The sequence below is a fragment of the Podarcis gaigeae genome (genome assembly GCF_964106915.1).
Source record: "Podarcis gaigeae genome assembly, chromosome: 5".
Taxonomy (NCBI): domain Eukaryota; kingdom Metazoa; phylum Chordata; class Lepidosauria; order Squamata; family Lacertidae; genus Podarcis; species Podarcis gaigeae.
This window is the reverse complement of record NC_139681.1, coordinates 35783294-35800181: the sequence shown is the minus strand read 5'-3', so window position 1 is coordinate 35800181 and position 16888 is coordinate 35783294. Positions and strand designations below refer to the sequence as shown.

The 16888-nt window shown below is 44.4% G+C and overlaps 1 protein-coding gene across 1 annotated transcript in view; it reads left to right on the top strand.

Moving 5' to 3' along the window:
• PRKG1 (protein kinase cGMP-dependent 1) overlaps window positions 1-16888 on the top strand; it is a 630806-nt gene that overhangs the window by 53441 nt on the left and 560477 nt on the right. The window contains exon 2 of the mRNA XM_083740692.1: window positions 5218-5631. Coding sequence (XP_083596818.1) covers window positions 5218-5631 — 414 coding nt within the window. The remainder of the gene's footprint in view (window positions 1-5217; window positions 5632-16888) is intronic.

Here is a 16888-nt window from a genome sequence, read left to right as displayed (position 1 = left end):
GTAAACAATCTATGGCCTTTTAAACTGGGGTGGTGGGGCGGGAGGGGGAGTATTCTTTTTTGTTACTATGCTATGTATTTTTGCATTTTTATATTGCAAACTGCCCTGTGATCTTCAGATGAAGGGTGGTATATAAATTCAATATAAATATATAAATTCAATATAAATAGATAATTAAATAGATTTCAGTGGAACTTATGTCTAGGGCATGGGTGGCCAATGTGTGGCACTACAACTTCCATTAGTCCCAAGTAGTATGGCTGGTGGCCAGAGGTAATGGGAGTTATAGTCCTACAACATCTCAAGGGCTACTGGTTTCTCCATCCAGATATGCATCTAACTATTTTGTAGTTATTTTGTAGAATTGCAGAGTGGGAAGGTACCCTGGGGGTCATCTAGTTCCAATCCTTTGCAATGCAGGAATCACAAGGAAAGCATCCATGACAGATTGCCAAAATCTACAGTTGCCCCTCCCTGAAGCAGAGTGTGACACACTGTTCTCAGCCACCTCACTTAGTAGTAATAACTCACCTGTCCACAACAGCAAGATCCCCACCCCCACCCCACTGCAGATAATAATAATAATAATAATAATTTATTATTTATACCCCGCCCATCTGGCTGGGCCTCCCCAGCCACTCTGGGCGGCTTCCATAAAAGCCAAAAATACAGTAAAATATCACACGTTAAAAACTTCCCTGAACAGGGCTGCCTTAAGATGTCTTCTGAATGTCAGGTAGTTGTTTATCGCTTTGACATCTGCTGGAAGGGCGTTCCACAGGGTGGGCTTCAAGCTTTCAGCAAGGCCTTTTTGCTCTCAATTCTCCTTTCCCACCCCAACTCCTTTCTCCTCCTGGTCGCATCACCTCCTGGCAAATAGAAGGGGCAGAAATGGAAGCAGTGAGAGATTTTGCTTTCTTGGGCTCCATGATCACTGCAGATGCTGACAGCAGTCACAAAATTAAAAGACGCCTGCTTCTTGGGAGAAAAGCGATGACAAACCTAGACAGCATCTTAAAAAGCAGAGACATCACCTTGCCGACAAAGGTCCGTATAGTTAAAACTATGGTTTTCCCAGTACTGATGTATGGAAGTGAGAGCTGGACCATAAAGAAGGCTGATCACTGAAGAATTGACGCTTTTGAATTATGGTGCTGGAGAAGACTCTTGAGAGTCCCATGGAGTGCAAGAAGATCAAACTTATCCATTCTGAAGGAAATTAGCCCTGAGTGCTCACTGGAAGGACTGACCCTGAAGCTGAGGCTCCAATACTTTGGCCACCTCATGAGAAGAGTAGACTCCCTGGAAAAGACCCTGATGTTGGGAAAGATTGAGGGCACAAGGAGAAGGGAACTACAGAGGAAGAGATGGTTGGACAGTGTTCTCGAAGCTATTAACATGGGTTTGACCAAACTGCGAAAGGCAGTGGAAGACAGGAGTGCCTGGCGTGCTCTGGTCCATGGGGTCACGAAGAGTTGGACATGACCAAACGACTAAACAACAACGCTAGAGTTAGGGGTAAGAAACCTGTAGCCCTCCAGATATTTTGGGGACTTCCCATCTAGCAAGGGTAATGACCAGAGAATGAGTAAATTGTAGTCCAACAACCTATGGACTTATCCCCTTAAAACAACAACAACAACCATTTTTATTTGTACCCTGCCCTCCCTGGCCGGAGCTGGGCTCAGCGCGGCTAACATTATAAAACTAACACAGTATACAAAGAACATAAGAACATAAAAACAGGCAATCAGTTAATTAAAATACATCTTAAAATTAGTTCAGAGCAAATTAAAATATGGGCAGATGGCAGTCCATGGGTAAAATGAGAGTGGTTAATATTCTCCAGGGCCAAATGTTACCACTGGTCTTATAAAGGACCTGTGAGCAGGCTAGGAGGCCTCTTTAATGCTTGTTCTTATACAGAAAGAAAAGAATCAGACTGAACCCCGACCAAAGGCCTGGCAGAACAGCTCTGTCTTGCAGGCCCTGCGAAAGATGGCAGATCCCGCAGGGCCCTTGTCTCTTGTGAGAGAGCATGCCACCGGGCCGGGGCCATGGCCGAAGAGGCCCTGGTCAAGGCCAGTCTAATCTCTCTGGGGCCTGGGATCTTCAGGGTGTTATTATTTGCAGACCTTAAGGTCATCTGTGGGGCATACCAGGAGAGGCGGTCCCGTAGGTATGAGGGTCCTAGGCCATATAGGGCTTTAAAGGTCAAAACTAGCACCTTAAACCTGATCCTGTACTCCACCAGGAGCCAGTGCAGCTGGTAAAGCACCAGATGAATGTGCTCCCATGGCGAGGACCCCGTGAGGAGTCTCTGTGAGGGCCTGTGAGACCTGTGAGGGCCTGTGAGACCCCGTGAGGGCATTCTGCACCCGCTGGAGTTTCTGGGTCAGTTTCAAGGGCAGCCCCACGTAGATGAAAGATGTGCAGCTGGAACATCCTTGAACAGCATGAAAGATGTGCAGCTGGAACATCCTTGAAGAAGCACAGCTTGCCTGCAGCTATGGCCCTTTTAGGATTTCCACCTGGTGCTGCAATCGTTTCCAGACTTTCTCGAGGAAAGCCCCATTGAACCCAGTAGGTGTACTTGAGAACATTGCCTTTCAGCACCAACATCTAGCCATTGAAATCAGTGGGACTTATTTTTTTGTTATTATGGAAGGATTACACTGCACAATATGAGAACAGTATCTTCGCATATATGTTATTGTGAAGATTATATACTCTAAATGCATAGGCACTCACCAAAGCAGCACTTGGGGTACTCGAAATGGGAGCAAAAGAACTCTGCCCTGGAATTCTGAGAGGCCCAAGTAAGGAAGGAATAAAAAGATTATTAAGAGTAAAAAGGTAAAGGGACCCCTGGCCATTAGGTCCAGTCATGACCGACTCTGTTGTTGCGGCGCTCATCTCGCTTTATTGGCCGAGGGAGCCGGCGTACAGCTTCCGGGTCATGTGGACAGCATGACTAAGCCGCTTCTGGCAAACCAGAGCAGCGCACGGAAACGCCGTTTACCTTCCCGCCGGAGCGGTACCTATTTATCTACTTGCACTTTGACGTGCTTTAGAACTGCTAGGTTGGCAAGAGCTGAGACCGAGCAACGGGAGCTCACCCCATCGTGGGGATTCGAACCGCCGACCTTCTGATCGGCAAGTCCTAGGCTCTGTGGTTTAACCCACAGCACCACCCGCGTCCCTATTAAGAGTACTATGGTGTAATAGCAGGCCATGAGCTGACATGTCCTCAGTTCAAATCTCACATCAGGTGACCCTTATGTGGTAGGGTAGGAATCAGAGGTCAGCAATAAACTAGCAAGTTTTCATGCCCAAGGAAAGTCAGCTATGTTATTCAAAAATGGCATCAGGAGTGAGCAGCGAAGTTGCCAAATTTATTTGATTATGAAACTCAAGGTAGCCTGTGAATAAATATTGGAAGGATTTCTCCATACTGCATGAAGGTACAGCAAAATGGTGAATGAGATTTAATATAAGTACCGTAAGTGCATAGTCATACACATTGGGGTGAAAAAGAAAACCCACAACAAAACCAAAAATCTATATACACACACTGATGGGGTCTGATTAATCTACGACTACCCAGGAAAGATTAGTAGTGAATAGGTCACTGAAAATGTCAACTCAGTGCGTAGCAGCAGAGAAAAAGGCAAATTCTATGTCACGAATTATAGAAAAGAGGTCAAAAAGAAAACTGCCATTGTCACAATGCCCTTATGCAAATCTGTGCCCCAGCCACATTTGGAATTTTCTTGTACTGTTCTGATCACACCATCATTAAAAAGAAAAAAGAATACTGCAGTCCTGGAAAAGATATAGAACAAAAACAAGCCAGTTGATAAGAAATGTTATCCATACAAGAAAAGGCTACACTTTTGGAATTGTTTAATTTGGAAGGGAAGGGGAGACGTGACAAAAGTTAATACCGTAAAATTATGAATGAAAGGAGAGATTTCCCTGCTCCTCTTTTAATATTAGAACTTGGGGTTATCTAAACAATTTAATTGGGAACAGGTTCAGAAAAAGAAGGTGCCTACTTTTTCAAACTATGCAGAGTTAACTTGTGGAATTAGTTGCCACAGGATGCGGTGATGGGTTTGTTAGGTCTGTACTATAGGTCTATGACCCTCCCCCATGAGCTGTAATAGCTGAACTTCGATGTTCAGAGAAAAGTATATCTCTGAATAGCAAACACCAGGGACAAATGTGCAGAAGCCAATTTCCTTCATGATCTGCTCCTTAGCTTTTTGGAGGTGCTTGGCCGCAGCTTTTGGAGCCCTCCTCACATTTACCCTACATGTCCTATTAAGCGAGCCACCAGTGCCTTCGGTTCCCAATTATAGCAAGCCGGTTAGTAACACTGACCCACTTTACAAGGTTGTTGTTAGGATTCTCGAGGAGAAAAACGCACCAGGAGTGCTTGGAGCCCTTGATATACGCCTGGCCAAATGCTAAGTACCATTATGAAGGAACCAATTTGTGGAGGTTATTTTGAGGGGAGGGGAGGGATCAATAATTTATGAAGGACATCTAATTTTACAACCCCGGACCCGACGCTTTGGTTACAGGGAGCTGTGTCACCCTTCAGGCTGCATAGTAATAATGGTTGCTATTTTAAGGACTGCATCTCTCTCTCTCCATCAACTTTCTTCCTCTCTCTGTTGTCTGTACCACTTAACACAGAAGATGTGGTGTGGTGTGTGTGTGTGTGTGTGTGTGTGTGTGTGTGTGTGTGAGAGAGAGAGAGAGAGAGAGAGAGAGAGAGAGATGGAGGAAGGGAGAGCTCTTGTCCTGATGAGAGAGCTTAGGAGTTTGGTGGGGCTGCTGTTGGCTATTCGCATGCCTCTTCTTTCCATCCTACTCCTCCTCCTTCTCCTCCTCTTCCTCCTCCCCGAGTGAATCCGGTAGGTATGAAGGGCGGCGGCGGCAGCAGGAGGGTAGCTCTAATTGCTTTCTCAATGAAAGATAATCACCCGGTCCCGAGGGACGCTTCCAGATTAGCACTCAACATCCAGTGATCTCAGCCCTCTCTCATCCTGCTGCCTCCATTTACAGCCCATTCAGCAGTAAGTGGATCGAAGAAAGCCGCTCACCACCACCCATTAGTGACAGCAGATCTCTCCCCACTGCTTTGGACTGACTCCCCCCCCCTTCTTTTTCACTCCCTCTCTTTCCCCTTTCCTCTCTCTTACTTAGAGGCTCCATTCACTCCGCGCTCGCCTGGGTCGCTACTGCTGCTGCTGCTTTTGCTGCTGCTGCTCCTTCGCTCCCCCGCTCGCTTCCTTACGGGATACCAAAAAGAAGAAGGAAAAAAAAGTTGCAGCGGAGCGAGGGCTTTCGAAACATGAGCGAGCTGGAAGGGGACTTTGCCAAGCTCTTGCTGCTGAAGGATGAGCGGATTAAAGAGCTGGAGAAGCGCTTGTCCGAGAAGGACGAGGAGATCCAGGAGCTGAGGAGGAAGCTGCACAAGTGTCAGTCCGTGCTGCCCGCGCCCACCACCCACATCGGACCCCGCACCACCCGGGCGCAAGGCATCTCCGCCGAGCCCCAGACCTATCGCTCCTTCCACGATCTCCGGCAGGCGTTTCGGAAATTCACCAAATCCGAAAGGTAGGGACGGTGGACGACGAAAACGGAGAGGGTGTATGTGTGTTTGGAGAGGGGAGGGGGATACGTCCGCGCGTGAGCGCGTGCAGATACGTGTGTCACATCTTACACCCTTGTCTCCTCCAGCCCCAAAGTCTCCTTAAAGCTGGATGGCTACAGCCAAGTGAGGGGCGGAGTTGGGGTGTGTGCAAACCCCCTCCTCGCTCTCTGCTGCCTTTTCTCCTTGGCGGGGCTGCCGCTTCTCTCCCTCTCCCCCCCCTCCAACCAGCCCCGCTTCCCAAGGTTAGGGGGACAAGTTTCTCAAGGGTGAAGAAAGCGGTGGAGCCTTCTTGCCCTGCCCATCACGTGCTGCCTTGGAGCGGTGCAGAAGAGTCCAGTAAAATAAAAAATAAAAAATAAACCCGGGCTGACAGCAAACCCTCTCGGGCATCTGAATAGTGCGCTCTCAAAGCGTGGCAAAGTTCCTCCAGGAGTTCTTGGGGATATTTTGGAAGAGTCCTCACCCACCTCCTGTGCCCCCCTCCCCTCCCCTGCTTCTCTTCTTTGCAAGCCCATCGCCTACCGAGATGAAGAGCCTCTTTTGCTCCCCATCATTTGGCAGTTGGGCTGCCCTTCTATTTTTGTTGAGCATGCCTGGATGGCCGGGCATGCGTAGTCGCGACGGTCGAAGCCGCTTGCCCTTTCCTCCCTTTGCCCTTAGAATTGGCTGCTCTTACAACGGGGGGGGGGGGGCGGAGGAGGTGTAGAGTAGGCAATCTAGAGACGTTTGGGAAATAAAAAGGGAGGGGAGGTCCTGGTGGAGAGAAGCCCAAATCCCTCCCTTTTCCTTCACCCCTTCCTTTCTCCACCCTCTCCCGGCGCTCCAAAATAATCCCGCCTCCTCTAGCCCGTCCCTTCCCAGTCTGGCTTATGCTGCTGCTTTTTGCGAAAGAAAAAGTAAAGAAAAAGAGAGAGAGATCGTGACACCAGAGGAGCCCCATCGATCGGCCCCAGCATTAAACCCCCTGTGGACATTAGCGAGAGGAAGTACAGAGCGCATTATGAGCTTTTAAGCCGCTGGAAGTGCAGAGCTCAAAATGCATGTTGCAGGATATTGAATATCCCATTAAACGGCGTCTCTCCTTCTCCCTCTCTCACCCCACCCGACTCTTTTCCTTTCATCATCATCATCTGTTACTCTCCTGCCTAGTTTGAATGATCATACCTTGGAGGGAGGGGGAAGGATCTTAGTGAGAGAGGAGAGGTACCAGGCACGTGCTGGACACGTGTGTTTGTGTGTGTGTGTGTTTGTGTGTAAACTTAGAACTCGAGGGGGCCAAAGTTTTGTCTGGTAGGGATGGGACGGTTTGAGTTAGAGACTTGGTTTTCGTGCTGATGAGGATTTCAGAGTTTGTATGTATTAGAATCAGTTGGAAGGGACCCCGGGCAACACAGGAATTTCAACAAAAACATCCATGACAGATGGCCATCCAAGCTCTGTTTAAAAACCTTTGAGGAAGGAGAGTCCACTACCTCTCCCACTGTCAGAAAGTTCTTCCTGATGTCCAGCTGGAATCTCCTCTCTTGCCACCTTTACTGCTGTGTCCGTATTTCTCGACTTTTTAAAACTGGCCCTCAAATCTCTCTGAGACCCTTTTGCATTGTTTGTTGTGTAGAAATGTTAACCTGAGGTAGGCTCCCAGAGCGATGAAGGTGAGCAGGAGAGGTCATTGGAGCGGCCACTGTTCCAAGTATTGGGATCTGGGAAGCACAATTACCTTCCAACTACAATAGGAAACGTAAAAGATTCCTTCTTTATAGCGCTACAATAAACTTAACTGCTCAGAATGGGCATGGCTCGTTTTCTCCTTTTTCAGGGATGACGACAGATTTAAAACCTTCCTGCATCTTCATTCACTTTAATTTACGTTTAACTGTAAGCTTCTCACTGCAGGGATCCAACCACTTATATGGGTCTACAGTACCATGCACCTTGTTGACACAATAAGAAAACAATAAGAACAATAAGAAAAAGTGTCATTAATAAGGATTTTTTTAAAGTACTTAATGAATCATGAGTTTTAATTGATTTGCCCTTGAACAAAACAATAGCTCTAAAGGGGGGGGGCACCTATAAACAATTTTTTTAGATGATTTACACGCACTGCAGCAGACACTATCTGCTAGAAGAAGCAGTGCTTCCTGTGTGTGTGGAAAATTCCTCTTCTGTGGTAGTGCTTTATATTCATTCAAGTAATAAAAAGGTAAAGGTAAAGGATCCCTGACAGTTAAGTCCAGTCGCAGATGACTCTGGGGCTGCGGTGACCAGCATGACTATGCTGCTTCTGGTGAAACCAGAGCAGTGCACAGAAACACCGTTTACCTTCCTGCCGGAGCAGTACCTATTTATCTACTCGCACTTTGATGTGCTTTCAAACTGCTAGGTGGGCAGGAGCAGGGACCGAGCAACGGGAGCTCACCCCGTCGCAGGGATTTGAACAGCTGATCTTCTGATCAGCAAGCCCAAGAGGCTCAGTGGTTTACACCACAGCACCACCCGCGTCCCCCATTCAAGTAAAACAGACATAATAATAATAATAATAATAATAATAATAATAATAATAGATAAAAGTAATATATAAAGTTATTTCTATAATAATAAAAGAATATATATTGCATGTTTTATTTATAAACACTGCTTGGTTACTTGAGGGGATCTTTTTTTAAATATATGAGAATGTTTTTAGTCAATTACATAAACACTGCTGACTCTTGTGACATCTGTATGTTGGCTGCAGGCCTAACCATGCTTGAAAAAAAGTTCTATTGAATTCAAGGGAACTTGCTCCCAGGTAGCCTAAACCGTATAAGAAGTTGTCTAGAACGGGGAATCAGCAAATGTGAAATAATTGTTACTGATCTTAAATCTAGGAGAGGGAGTCTGGATGTGGGGGGGGGAGAAGATGAGGTTGTCTGAATGAGGAACAGTAAAGATTTGTTTCTGTTGAAAAAGAAGTTGCTGGAGTGACAAAATTACACAGCGGTCCAAGTGGTCTCTGTAAAACTGTGTTAGACACATCCCATACAAAAAAGCCAGAAGGGTGTGATTAAAAATTGGCTTCCTCACAGTGTCAACTGTGGCTTGAATGTGTGTGAGTGTGTGGGTTTGGTGTAGTTCCTTAGTTTATTTCTGTTTTTGGGTGTCTCATCTTTCAAAACGCCTGGAGTTTGGGAGGTCGGGGTAGGATTGGGGAAGGCTGTCATCATCTTTAATACACCCAGTTCGCTTAGAGGCTTTTTGATTTTTTTTAAAAAATGGATGCACTGGCCCCTTTGCTGCAGTCACCTTTTAAAAATAAGGCTGCATTAATGACTGGAGTTATTTTATGAATTTTGAAAGTCCTGCTTCTGAAGCCACAGCTTCACTTGAAAGAGAGCACTGTAGGTCTTTTGTGTCAAAATTAAACTGGCCTTGTAAATATAGGATTTAAGTGAGGGGTTCCATGAGACTGATATTCCCACTGGAAAAATGACTTTCAAAGAGGTTTTGCAAGGCTGTGGATGTCGCACTCCTGCACGCCTCCCCGCTCTTTCCCAAACTGGGAAACTTGTGGGGATGGAGAGTTAGTCTCAGTTCACAGAGACAGATTTATCTCTTCCATCAGATGTCAAGAGCACACATTTTTCTTCCAACATTCATTGCAATTATTAAGTCCCAACTTCCTCTTCTTTGTGGTTTACACTAGGACAGAGGGTAAATTCTCGCTGCCGCCCCCCCCTCAATGTTTGGGCTTCTGCTTTCGAATAGAATACAAGCCATGAAGTTTATTTTCAGCACACTGACTCACTGTAACAGGGAGTTATGACAAGTATAATATATGGAGATAGTAATGGTTGGAATTGAGGGTGGGAGAGATGCACAAGAACGTTTAAAGGAACAGAATGTCTTTTTAGTAACAATACCACAGGCAGTTTTCTCTCTACCCCCACCCCTAAAAGATACAAAATGTTGGCTCTAAAGGTTTTTAAAAAAGTTATATCTGTGTTATTATATCGTACTATGGTTTTATAGGCTTTACTTTAAAGTATTTAAATTAAAACTAATTAATTAAACTAAATTAATACCCACTTACCTGGGAGTAATCCCCTTTGAACTCAATATAACTTACTTCTGAGTAGATATGTATACAGTGGGTCTCAAACTGCCCCCTCCCATGGACCACTGGAAAGTTGCTGAGGGTCTTGGCAGACCACTAAATGATTTGTCTGCCTGTTGAAGCAATTTTAATTCCATAGTATTCAAACTCTAAGGCAATATAATATGCCTATAATAAATAATTCTTTTTTTAAAAATGGAAGAAGAAATAAAAATACAATTAAAAATCAAGATGAACAGTAAGACCACAATTTACTCGAGGGTTTGGTTCCCAGGAACCATGTGCAAACACAAAAAGGTGTAAAGCCAGGAAGACCATCTCTGCTTTTTAGCTCTCCCACCAGTTGAAGAGGAAGCTATCTTGCATTTTGGGGCCATGCTTCAGATCACCTCGACTTGCTCTTAGACCACCCTTCTCTCTGCTCTCGCTAGGACTCTCTGATGATGAACACACTCCCAGGGTGAGTGCAATGGCTGGTGGGACTGCCAATTGTTTCCCCCACACACCTCCTTTTGACGTTTTTCTACTGATTATTTTGATTCCCCCTGCATTTCCCCCATTTATCTGTTTTTCGATTAACCACATAAGTTTGCATCCATGTAAAAAAAGTGAGCAGAAGTTGCGAGTTTAGTGTATTCAGTGGGGCAAGTGGGCTAGCCCCCATCTTCTATCACAAATCCACCGACCAGTGATGGTCCACAAACCTCAGTTGAACTCTATGCGATTAACCTCTGATGTAAGTAAACAGAGTAAATATGCTTAAGATCAGGATGAAAGAGTATTTTCTGGATTTCTCTGCTAAAAGATGATGATAAATAGTGACAAATTAATAGTGATAGATTTAGTGCTGGGAATGGAAAGGGCCTTACACTGATGGATTGAATGCTAGAGATGGAAAGACGAATTGAAGAGTCCGGTCAAACACAGATCCTAAAGTATACAGAGTGAACAACAGCTGTTAAAATGGCAGGATCCTTTAAAAAATTTGTTTTACTGAAACTCTCCACCTTGACCTCTCTCATTGTTGGGAAAAAAAATACAAACACTGTATGTTTCATTCCCACTTAAATATTATTCCTATAATATTCAAACAACACAACTTCTGTTGGGCTGAGATTTCTCTGATTACGGAGGTGATGTCTATGAAGCATTTTGAGCACACGATATTCACTTGGTAAATGCTAAGGGTTTTTCCGGTAATAAAACAAATATATACATTAATCAAAGTCTTTATGTTGATTTATGTGTCAACACATGATATGCTAAAGGTTCCTGTGAATGATATGAAACGTTTATGGCATTTTTCAAGTATGTGATTAAATTATTGAAATAGTACCCCTTCCCTTTCCCTCCCTCAGGAGTCCAAATGCACTGCTGAATAATTTGGAGTCCCTCTGGCAATGCATAGTGCAGATTGGCCAGATTGCTTGAAAACTGTAGTGAGGAGTCTGAATCCAATAATAGGAGCTGATCTGACATTTGGGCAATGTGACAGCTGGACATTTAAGGTGTGGGGGAGCAATGCTAAAATCTGCTCACATAGCGGACTCCATGCACCCTTTTTTGCCTCGTAAGAAGTGCAAACATAAAAGATGCTGCAAAATCATAGAGTTTCCCTACGCCATGCAAAACAACTTCCTGGTTCAGAGCAATGGTCCAAATAGCACTATTCTTGATAGTACTAGATACTTCAGACTGGAGGTATCAGTTCTGTCAGGCTTCATTGATTATTTTTAGATTTCAGCAATCACTTATTTGGGCACATCAACTGTATCATAATAGATGGCCTGGTTCACCATTCATATTTTGTCACTGGAATATTTGATTGAGCCATCTGACACAGACAGAACTTTCGTATCAACCATTTCACACACAGTGGTTATTAATGGGGCGTGTTTTGTTTGTCCAGGACAAACAAAAAATGCACATGCATGTGTGAATTTGTGCTCAGTTAATACGAACCAGTGATCCTCGCTACTACACTCGTCACTCAATAAAATAAATCTCAACCAATTTACAGTATGAGTTCTAACACTGCAATCCTATGCAGAAATACTTAGAAATCCAATGGGGCTTTCTCCAGGTAAATGTGTATAGGATTGCATCCTAAGTCAATTTATTGCATCCTAAGTCAATTGTATAGGATTGCATCCTAAGTCAATTTATTAAGTAAACTTCTTTATGATAAAAAACAATAGTTTGGAAGCATTCTTTCTTAGATGTTGCATGCAAATGTTTTAGAACAGGCTTTTCCTCTTAGAAAAGGAGGGATGTCTCTTTTCAAAAGGTCATTTCAGTTTGCATAACAGGGTTAGCATTTTGTAATGATTAGCATTGTAAGCCTGGAGGCCTTGGCTAAGGGGTCAGCAACCTTTTTCAGCTGTGGGCCGGTGTACTGTCCCTCAGACCATGTGATGGGCCGGACTTTTTTTTGGTGGGGGGATGAACGAATTCCTATGTCCCAGAAATAACCCAGAGATGCATTTTACATAAAAGGACACATTCTACTTATGTAAAAACACCAGGCAGGCCCCACAAATAACCCAGAGATGCATTTTAAATAAAATGACACATTCTACTCATGTGAAAACACGCTGATTCCCAGACCGTCCGCAGGCCAGATTGAAAAGGCTCACTGCAGGACCTTGAGTCATTCACTCTCGACCCTTACCAACTTCACAGGGTTGTTGTGAGGTTAAGGGGACTGGGGAAATCTTGAGATCCTTGGTAGAGAGATGGGAGTGAAATCTAATAAGTGTTAAATAATAATAATACATTTAAAAAATCTGCTGCTTGGGCATCTTACAGATTAATCTATTAAGCAATAAAGCCCTAATATCCATGTCTTTCGTGAACTGCTTGTTCTGATTTGGCAATGGAAGCTTGGTACTTGTGTATGCTGAGGTTCTCCAACTGAGCTCTCATAGTAACTGCAGAGAGGTTTGAAAGTAATTTCGTTGTCCCTGAGAGGGGGCAATGACAATAAAGATATTATTATTATTATTATTATTATTATTATTATTATTATTATTATTATTATTATTATTATTAAAATATAATAGAAAAAAACTACCCAGCAAAGAGCCTAGAAGCTAAGTTGCAAATTAAGAGCCACCCAGCTTAATTGTTTTTTCCAATTACTATTCTGTTTAATTCCCTCCAGCAAGGTTTTAAAGAGTTGCTTCAAAAGCTCTTCTTCGCCCTTTTAGACTAAGAAAAAAAGCTCATGACCAGAAACATAGCTTGGGATTCATAATGCAAATTATGTTACGCATGCGAACGAAAAAATGGAAAATATTTGTGACTGTCAATATGGTTTATTTCTGTTGCAAGGCCCTGGATTAGTTCTTTGCAGTATGCTATCCAGATGGGCATTATCACATGACATTACACAAAATTCCAAAGATCAGGCATGTGCTGTAAAAAAAACACTTCCTTTGGTTCATGTGATAGTGTTGCAAGTTCTCTACTCCTGGTATGTGTGAAACGATAAACAAATCTATCATAATTGCTTGTAATTCCTGACTTTATATACCGTTAACATGAATCCTCCGCAGCCATTTCTGTTGAGAATTTTGAGATCTGTGATGTTGTTAGTGATGAGCTGACATCTTTGCTTGTGGCAAAATGATATATGAAGCTGTTCTCTTATCTTTTTGTTCCCCAGATTTCTGGTAGCCAAAACACACTTTCTTTCTGAATTGAAGGCACATTTCCTGTTGCACCCATAAAAAGTTTCCTTTAGCATGAAAAAAGTAAAAAGGGTTCTGAACAAACCACTCCACACTTTCACAGCAGCTTCCTGGAGCTTGGGCCACTGCTACCCTACAACAAGCAGCATTTTAAAGTGTAATAAAAAGGCAAAAACCTGCTGCCACCACAGTAGCATACCCTCAAACATTCAACAGATGAAAATTGGGACAGATTATAATAGGGAAAACAGGGAAATGCAGATTCTCCTCCCTCCTTCTCCAAGCCTGGTAAGACCTTGCCCAGTTTTGGGAAGGAGGTGCGGTGCTCTGGCAGGGTCTGAGAGCATTCCTGCTTCCTTTCCAAAGCCCGGTAAGCACTGGTGGAGGAAGAGGAGTGCGGGGGGAGCTCACCGCCCCCGGCAGCGTGATCCCCAGGGTGCCATCACAGCTGCCCCCTGCCTATGCTTGGCACCCCGCCCCAGCAGGCAGCGTGCCCCGCCCCCAGGACACATGCCAGCCCCGGCCCCGCCTGCTCTCTGCCACTGCCGGTAAGTTCTTGCCAGCTTCGGGAAGGAAGCAGGAGGACTCTAGGATCCTCCCTGCAACCCCACCTTTACCCAGGCACCCCAGGCCCTTCTACATTTCCGGGACATTCCCAGATCAAATCAGAAGCCAAGATGGCTTCTGTATTTCTGGGGGTGCCATGGTTAAATCATGGCACTTGGAAGGTATGCGGTAGCTGCTTTTTCCTGAAACTTGAAAGCGGGGATGGGAAGTCTTTTTCTGTCTGAGGGCCGCATTGCCTTCTGGGCAACCTTCCTCGGGCCACATGCCAGTGGTGGCCCTCTCCATCCTACCTTCAGGCAAGGAAGAGGCATTATCAGAGTTGATGGACACAGGCTAGATCGAAAAACTCAAGGAACGTGTGAAGGAGGGCCAATGATGGTTGAGGTTTGATGAAAGGGGGTATGGCTGGGGAGTGTCCTGACGGTCAGATTGAGGGGTTTAGAGAGACACATTTGTCCCCCAGGCATGAGGTTTCCTACCCCTGCTTTAAAGGAAAGACTGGGAGCTGTCCTTGGTGCCCCAGTAGGTTTTGTTTCTCACTCACAATACTCGAAATGTCACCTCTCCTGACATCCCACTCCATCCTGAGTCAGGAGAACCAGTGATTTTGTGTGTGTTTAGTTCAGCCTCAATGTATATCTTACATAGTAAAATGGTACCTACCACTTGCTGGATCAATTGATGAACAAGTTACAGTTACCTAAGTAAGTACATAGGACGAACTTCTGCAGCAGTGTAATTGTATGCGTGTTTACTCAGAAGTAAGTCCTGCTGTTTACAGTGGGACTTATTCTTTAGCCACTGTGCTTAAAATTGGAGCCTTAGCCACACAGATGCAAGATAGCGAACCTCAGAATAGTTTGGGTGCAGGTAAGGCAGTGGTGGGGGACCTTTGGCTCTGTAGATGTTGAAGGTCTGTGACTCGCATCATACCTGACCTTTGGGTCTGCTGGCTGGGGCTACTGCAAACTGGAGTCTCATCAGGAGAACCACAAGTTCCTTTCCTTGATGTAAGAGCTGGACTTCCTTACTGCCCTTTCATCAGTGTGGTGAAGGTTCTTCTTCAAATCTCATTGAGTCTTCCATTTCTGGTGGCAGCTTGAAGAAAAGTGCAAGAAATAATGGCTAAGCAGGGACATGTCTAAAGCACAACTACTGATTAGCCATAGAATCATAGAGTTGGAAGGGACCTTGTGGATTATCTAGTCCAACCCCCTGGCAATGCAGGAATATGCAGTTGTCCATTATGGGAATCGAACTTGCAACCTTGTTGCTATTAGCACCATGTTCTAACTAGCCAATTGAGCTATCCTATCCCTTCTTTGAAGTGGTGGCAGCATTGACTCCTACAGAGAGGCTTACCTGGCATTAGGCAGTGGACATTTTGGCACCAGATGAAGAATTTAGCTTCCCAAGTTTTTCCATCTTAAGATCTTTTAGATCGGGGTGCAGATCCTCAGGCCCAGGGGCCAAAGGCAGCCTTCCAAGCCTCTCTCTCTGACCCTCAAGACACTCCCCAGAGTTCCCTGCAAAGAGGGTTTATTGTTAAACCACTCTGGAAATCATAGCTCTGTAAGGGGAATATGGCTCTCCAGTCCTAACAACTCTTAGCACCCGTCACAAACTACAGTTCCCATAAAACAAAAAAAATTCCTTCCAGTAGCACCTTAAAGACCAACTAAGTTAGTTTAAGGTGCTACTGGAAGGATTTTGTTTTGTTTTGACTATGGCAGACCAACACGGCTACCTATCTGTAACTGGAACTACAGTTCCCAGTATTCTTTGGGGGAATCCACGAACGCATACAAGACCTAAGCTTGGATCCATTCTTGTGTTTTAGTTTTTATTTTTAATTATAAGACACCCGGTGTAATTTTGTTCTCGGATGATATCCAATTATTGTAGATCAAAAGCAATAAAATGTATTCTTAATCTTTATTCTGGACCTCCTTTAATAATACCTTGTGTTGCAGCCTTGTTAAATGCTATAAGGAAGGGGCAATCATTTGGGGAAGGTTTGCATGTTCTTTTATATGCGGCATTTGAATAATATATGTGTCAGCAAAAGGTCAGCAGCCTGAGGAGGAAATCTAGCTGGCAGCCAACTGTGTTAGGTAGGAGAGGGGGAAATGCACAGCATGGTGATGTCATGTTATGGGTTGTGTTATACTACATTAGGGATGGAGAACATGTGGGCCACCAGATGTTGCTGGATTGTAACTCCTATTATCCTTGACCTTTGGCCAAGTTGGTGGGGGTTGATGGGAGTTGGAGTGCGGCATCATCTGCAGGGTCACAGATTCCCTACCTCCATACTCCTTGTTTCTGGGAGGAAGGGAGGAAGAGAGAAGGAGTGGAGACAGCTCCATGAATCTTATACTGTAACTTCTAGTTCCATCTTTATTTGGGAAGTGCTAGCTATTTTAAAAACATTGCAAAGCCCTATGCATATTGAAAGTGCTATATAGCTAGCAGAAAAGGGGATGGTCATCACGAGTTTAGACGTCAATAGATTGTAGTATATATACTTTAAATTTAGAAATGTGTATACCTGAAGTGAGAAATTTAGATTTCCGAAGTGCAGCTAATTTTAGGGGTGTGTGTGAAACACAGCTCTTTGATATTAAATATCCACCCAGCCATTGCAATTATGGTGACAACAGCTGGTAGTCTTCCCCCTCCCCCGCCCCCTTAATTAATGCTGCTTTGGTTTATTTATTTCTAGGGTGCCCTTCATACAGTCAACTGTAAAATTATACTTGAGTACTAATTTAATGTGTGAAGTTTAGGGCTGTAAAGCTTGTTTTATGCCTTGGGATAGCCAACAGTCTCTTGAAGGAGAACTTTCCTTTCTCTCTCTCTCTT